Below are 6,562 nucleotides of genomic sequence, written 5' to 3'. Positions count from 1 at the left end.
TCCGGCAATTTCGTACTCTTTCGTTGTAGGTATTACTAATGATGACAATTTCGTCGTGGCATCTGATTAGCCTCACTATAACAACCTAAGTACAAAAGCAAAATATTCGTTAAGTTAAATAAATTTAATAGTAAAGCAGGAACAAATAACAATAACAAATAAAATAATAAACAAAAACTACTAAAAAAATCAACATTAATAGTGTTTGTGAGATCCTCCTTTGCGAATGACTTCAAAGATTCTATTTCGAATAGATTTAAATAAAGAATCCATGTATCCCTGGGTTATGGTATTCCAGGCAGCCTGTATGGCATTGGTAAGCTGCCCCACGTTGTGGTATTGTTGACCATTACCATACAACTGTCTGGAAAGCCAACTCCAAACATTTTCTAAAATGTTTAGGGCACATTTTCTTCCTCTAACCAACTACTGACCAAGCGTGCAGTATGGCATGGTTTGGTAAGCCATCCATGGTTCTTTGTATTATAGGTTTGCCCGTATCAAAAGATCCCTATATTTTTGAGCATTCTGAATTCCATTTAAAATTTCTAAATGCATCACTCCTTTAGACGAAATTGCGCCCTACATGGTGTAAGGCTTCCCGTTTGCGGTAACGAGGGCGCAAATTTTTCTTCTTTTCTTAAGTTATGAAAACAGTATAAATATCCATCTGGACCGTCAAGGCAAAATCTTTTTTGATACGTGAAAATTCCATTGCTCTTGCCACGCCATATGATTTCTTGCAACATGGAGGCGATTTTTTCTATGCCTTTGAGTCAAAACGGTGTTTTTTTAAGCGACATCGACTAAAGTGTGCACACTTTATTATGTTTATCTTTTGGTACTGTGATGAACCGAGTGGGCAATTCAAAAATCCCACCAAGCGGCCATTTTTTTCAAGTTATCAACATACGTGATAAAAACACAAAACCCGCGAAATTCAAAATTGGCCACGAACGCGTGATCGTACCTCGTTAATTTCCCTACGTTGTTTTTTTTTTAACAAATTAACCAGTACTAGGTTCGTTACAACAGGGTTTGTGAACCACACAGAATAGTGCAAATAAAACTACACAAATTAGAACCAGCTATTTATTCAATGTTATAATATTGGTAACGCTGGGGTTAATGAATAATAAAACGTCTCGAGAGAGGGCACTCAAGTCTCCTCAAATCATGGCCTACTAAATCTGAACTGCGCTGCGCTTATTACGGCCGTAACAAACTATAGCTGAATGATTGATTCGGCTAACCTCAAAAAATCTACATGAAATCTACTTATTTTCTCTATGAAATCTACCCTTAACTAGCGCCATCTCTTTAAAGATATTAAACTACAAATCAACTAAATTGCCACAATAATTTAAATTTCCTTGAATTTCATCACGGTTGAAGTACTAACATGGGAAAATAATGCGTTGCATGCGGAGAAAATAACAACAGTTATTTTCAAATTCCCAGCAACCTCCAAACCAAATCCAAAATTAATAAAATTATAAAAAAAAAACTAAATGAAACATTTCACTGTGATACATCTCTTCTTTATTATTTACAGCAACTCCAGGACCCTTGTTACGATTAGTTTGGCTTCAAGACCGTGGGGTCTGTAAATTTGTGGGGCTTTTAAAAAACTTTGCTAATATTGCCACACAAATTTGATAATATTTAATTCCAAAAAATCCTTGTAAACCACTGGTTACTACTTTGCATCCACATTTAATACAGAATTTCATATTTACCTGTGATAAACACAAAGATAAAATTTATTATCCAATTAGTAATGAAACCAAATTTAAACATTTGTTTATTAAAAAAAAACAGATTACGATAAAAACGAAATCCATTCAGAATAAACTCACAAGTAGGAAGGTTGTAAAATTATAAACTTACGAGAAAGGTATTGTCTTCCTGCAGATAGATAGTTTTACTTTTAATTTTTCTACTGTGCTCTATCCATTTTCAGATTTTGCAATTCCATTTTATATTTAAATATTATGTTTCATAATTTGATTATTGTAATTATTAGGTATTCTTACGTTCATGAAACGTATTCGTGAAAATTTATTTTGCGTCAAAATGACAAAATAGAAAGTGTTAACCTAACAAAATAAACACGTTATGTGATTGTGATTGGATAATTTCAATTCAAATTACATTTTTCTTTTCCATTTCGCTAACAGATGGAGTTGGTTAAGGGTAGATTTTTTGAGGTTAGCGGAATCAATTGCTCCATTGAAAATCTGAGCTTTGTTACGGCCGTAATAAGCGCAGCGCAGTTCAGATTTAGTAGGCCATGCTCAAATACTCAAATGTGAGAAGACTACTCATTCGAAATTCTAGGAAAATAGTGAGCTCTGGTTATTCCCCTAGAACCCCGAATGAGGCTCCGCTAAAACCTCTCCTGAAAATACGAACAAGTCCGAAGTGACAACGTGGACGGGAAAGTTATTAAAAGCTGAGCAAACTTGATTTCATAACAAACACAATTCAATTTTAGAAAACCGGAAAATTCATGAATATTACAAACAATACAGTTACTTCGGAACGTTCGAGCGAGAGCGAGCACTAGACGAGAACTTTAGCATCTTTCTTTTCTTTCCAAGTTAGTTTACAATGTGTGGCAGAAGGGCAAATGCAAAACGGAAGCTAGAAACGAATCTCAAGTTTTCTTGGCTTCAGTGCTGACCAGAGTACTCGCGGAATACAACGCTTTTAAATTTTACTGCAAGGAAGTGTCAAGACGGAAAGCAAAATCCAGGATGTTCTCAAACAACTGGGAATTCTCTACGGTTTCTCCAACATCGAGAAGCACCTGTCTTACTTCTATCAAGGCGGATTCACCAACACTCCGAGATTTTCTCATCTGGTCAAAGAAGGGGTCTTGCATGTATGTCTCTCGATCAAAGACAATCTTTTGGCGATAATCGATGCGATGGCGCCACCTGACTACGTGCTGGGCAAGTCTGACGGAAGGTGAGTCGATGTGGACTCGAGCGAAGACGTTTTGATCGTATTTCGTTTCAGTTGTACGAGAATCTGCGAACGGCAATTTTCCACAACAGCGCAAACGCGTCGCGGCCGGATTGGTGGCCCGAAATCATCGTGTCTGACGCCCCCGACTTCAACAAACCAAAGAGTAAATTGTGAAGCGCACGACAACAATAAGGCACGGGTATTTTAAGCAAACAAATACTTACAAGGTTTGGATTTGTTGTATAAAATTATTTTATAATACTTTTAGATATTATATTACATATTGAGTTAACAAAATTTTTAAATGAAATTTAAAAAACGCTACGATTACACAAATCATGGTCTGTAGTGGGCGAGTTGCGTTTCATAATAAAACTTATGACGAACCCTCTTGTCCGCCGGGAACTCCCTCTCTTTCTCTGCGTTTGGCACGAAGTGGTTGTTGAAGAAGTGCGAGAAGTGCCGGCCGAGGTCTTTGTTCGAGTGCAAAGCGCCGACTTCGGTGGTCGGCACCAGCGTTTCTGTAAATACGGCGTTAGAGAGCGCACGTGCCGAACGAATCCGTACCTTGTGCGACGTAACGGTAGGACCCATCCTCCATCAGAACGTTGTAGAAGGGTTGTTTCGGTTTCGACTTCGAATGGAAAGCGACGCTGTGAGGGGCCTCGAGGCATTCGGTCGACGCCGAAACTCCCGAGCATCCCACGTTCCAGCTGTAGATGACGCACTTGTCGCCGTTGTGGCTGACGTCCTTCATGATCATCCCCACGGCGAACTTCAGGTCGGGGCTTCGTTGAGTGGCGGGTACGTCGAAGGGCGAGTCGACGTGGTGCTTCGAGAAGCCTTGGATCATGTGCAAGATGTTGCGCGCTTGTTCGGGGGCGCTGAACGTCTAAAATCACATCAGAATGTACAGGCGACTCGTAAATCACGAGATAAATTGCTGTTAAGGTTTTTTTTTTGGTAGGAATTCTTTTTTGTAAAATAACGCTTAGGGAATAATTTTTTCCACATTTTTTTTAATTTGAAGGAAAGCTTGATACTGCAATTAGTCCATTTTTTCTAAAACAATTGTCAATGTCAAAATTCCCTCAAAGAGCAGATTGCACCATCCTTCTAAAACCTTTCGTTTCGTTTTTCTATTGTAGATCAGGTTTGAGGTTATGTCAATAATTTTCAAGTTTGAAAGATTTCAACCAAGAAGCCTTACGGCTTACCAAAGCTTGAATACAATAAAATACCTGAGTCGCTAAATAATCCTCCAGCGATTTGGTGTTTATTCTGTGCAACATGTACAGCTTGGCCAGACTGACCAACGCTGACAAATCTTGAGGACTGACGAGTTTCAACAGTTCAAGTATAGACCTGAGATGGGTGACCCTTCCGTTGTGTTCGACATGTTGCCTCGTCGACAATTCCAGATTGTTTGCAATGCGTTCAACCACTTTGGCCGCAGTCGCCACCGGAAAAAAGACATCTCCTTCGGTCCTAGTCCTGTACGGACAAGCCGTCTTCTGCATCACATTCCCACCGTTGAACGTATCGATATAATATTTTTTCGTGCGCGGACCGTCATTTTCGCAGAACCGGAGCAAAAAGTGTGCAGGGAAATTGATCGGTTCGAAGAGCAGTCCCAGTCGCCGACCCACGCTCTCGTAAATGATGGCCAAAATGATCGGAAGTCCTTTTCTTGTCTCTAAAACCTGACAAAACAGCTCAACTGAATGAATCTTCGTTGGCTATTACTTTGTTTATGAGCGAATTTTGTGACATGTAGTAGCCCTCAGTGCTGCCACCAAATCCGAGCTCTTTGTACATAACTTCACGCATCGTCAAAATTAACTGTTGGCATTCTGGCACGGTCCATTGACTTCTGGTGAGATTTTCGTTCCTCCATTGCGCCAGGTCTTCTTCTGAGGCTTGAAAAATCTTGTGACTTGGGTAAGTCTCGTGGAGTCTTCGCTTGACTAAGTGCGCGACGATATCGAGTGTGCTCGCGATGTCGTCTCCCGTAATGTCGATCTCAGGTTGGCACCACTGTGCCACGAAAGCAGCTCCTCTCTCCAAAATTTGTTTTTCTGGGGGAAGACTCACGTAATCTGTCCACACTTCAGTCAAGTGTAGTTGCTTTATGTAACGTAGCACTTTGTACGCGTAATATTGCAAAGTTTTATTGCCTGGAGTACTGACACAATTTCACATTTACTATGTTACTTTGCCAACTCACCTCATACTTACTTGATCGGGACTTCCTCTATGCTTCTGATGGTCTCGTTAGTGTTGACAATTTCAGTGAGAAATGAGCACAAATAGTGGTAGGTTTGTCTTTTTTCACACATTAATATGCGCCACTCCTCTAAATCTGTATCTGATAGCTGATACTTTCTGTAAAAACGAGCCGACATTGTCATCAGCTGAGCCATCATTCTTCTTTTTACTTCGTATGAGTACTGTAATTCTTTTAAATAAAAATTCCCGTTCCTGTCAATCATGTGAACTAGTTTAGGCCATCTGTAACAAGTTGTTTTAAGGGGATTAAGTTTAGTCAAATGAGCATACTTATCAATGAATTTTTGTTTCCATATTATTGAGCTGTTTAAAACTGCTTCGCGAAAATAACCACAGGTTGATGAAAAGTTGACCACATCTTGGACTGTTAAAACTGGGGGGCTTAATATTTTTTCAATCAATTCTAGTGGCAATTGTTCCATTATGATATTCTAATGTTTTTCTCTAATGCGTACTTTAACCCTAGAATCAATTTTAGGATATGTAAAAGAGCTGAGTTATAATTGAGGAACAAATTACAATAACACCTAATAGTAAACTGACACTGCGCAATTTACAAAAGTATGAAAAATTCATATTATGACAGCATCACATAAACATAACCTAGATAAGACATGTTTACACATTTTTAGATACTGGAATATAGGCAACCAAACATACTTCCATTGATTATTACAGTTATGGACGATAATTATTAAATATCATACAAAACCTGCCCGCGAAAACTACAGAGCCATAAGAGGCATACGAGCATTGTGCTTCTTTATGTAGCGCATTGTGGACTGGGTCATAAAAGGTTGTTGCACGTGCTTTTAGAGGGTTCGGATTTTTAACATGGATAGCATAGGAAATGCCATCTCCAGTCTATTCTTCCTCCACGAGCTCGCTAGAAATGCCGAACGCCGGCCAGCGTGCTATTGCCGCAATACCAATATTTAAAAAAAAACACAAAAACAGTTTCACAAAATGTTCCTTTGTGACACTACTTTTAGTTTCACAAAATGCTGTTTATGATACCAAAGTAGAAAATAGTATATTATGTTATGAGGAGCAAAAATGAAGTTTTATGTGCTGCGGCTGGTAGATTGGCTGCCGAACGCAGTGAGGCAGACAAACCAGCCAAAGCACATAAAACCATTTTTGCTCCGAATAACATATACTATTTTTTCTTCAAACCTTCATAACAAATTATTTAAGACATGTTAAGAAACCAGGTAGGAATTTCAAATGATTTAGCTAGTTTACTTTACTGCCGCTCATCAGCGGAGATAATAACTTCACGGACGCCCCCAGCAGAGAT

General features: G+C 39.0%; 1 protein-coding gene across 1 annotated transcript; it reads right to left on the bottom strand.

Annotated features, from left to right (window-relative positions):
• Positions 1-3,193: 3,193 nt before the first annotated feature.
• Positions 3,194-5,909, bottom strand: LOC138126124 (F-box only protein 21-like). The gene is made up of 7 exons (XM_069041800.1): positions 5,782-5,909; positions 5,533-5,724; positions 5,212-5,484; positions 4,720-5,158; positions 4,215-4,676; positions 3,541-3,865; positions 3,194-3,494 (listed from the first exon to the last, which is right to left on the bottom strand). Exons 2-7 carry the CDS (start codon positions 5,682-5,684, stop codon positions 3,310-3,312), a joined length of 1,836 nt encoding a protein of 611 aa, XP_068897901.1. The 5' UTR covers positions 5,685-5,724; positions 5,782-5,909; the 3' UTR covers positions 3,194-3,309.
• Between the last annotated feature and the right edge of the window lie 653 nt (positions 5,910-6,562).

The sequence above is a fragment of the Tenebrio molitor genome, chromosome 3 (genome assembly GCF_963966145.1).
Source record: "Tenebrio molitor chromosome 3, icTenMoli1.1, whole genome shotgun sequence".
Classification (NCBI taxonomy): domain Eukaryota; kingdom Metazoa; phylum Arthropoda; class Insecta; order Coleoptera; family Tenebrionidae; genus Tenebrio; species Tenebrio molitor.
The sequence above is the reverse complement of the archived record's forward strand: the minus strand, read 5'-3'. Positions and strand labels throughout refer to the sequence as shown.

Coding starts and splice junctions, on each gene's coding strand:
- LOC138126124 (XM_069041800.1), bottom strand. CDS start 5,684: ATGGAACAATTGCCACTAGAATTGATTGAAAAAATATTAAGCCCCCCA. Junction 4,677..4,719: donor AAAATTCGCTCATAAACAAA/GTAATAGCCAAC, acceptor CTGTTTTGTCAG/GTTTTAGAGACAAGAAAAGG. Junction 3,866..4,214: donor AGGATTATTTAGCGACTCAG/GTATTTTATTGT, acceptor ATGTGATTTTAG/ACGTTCAGCGCCCCCGAACA.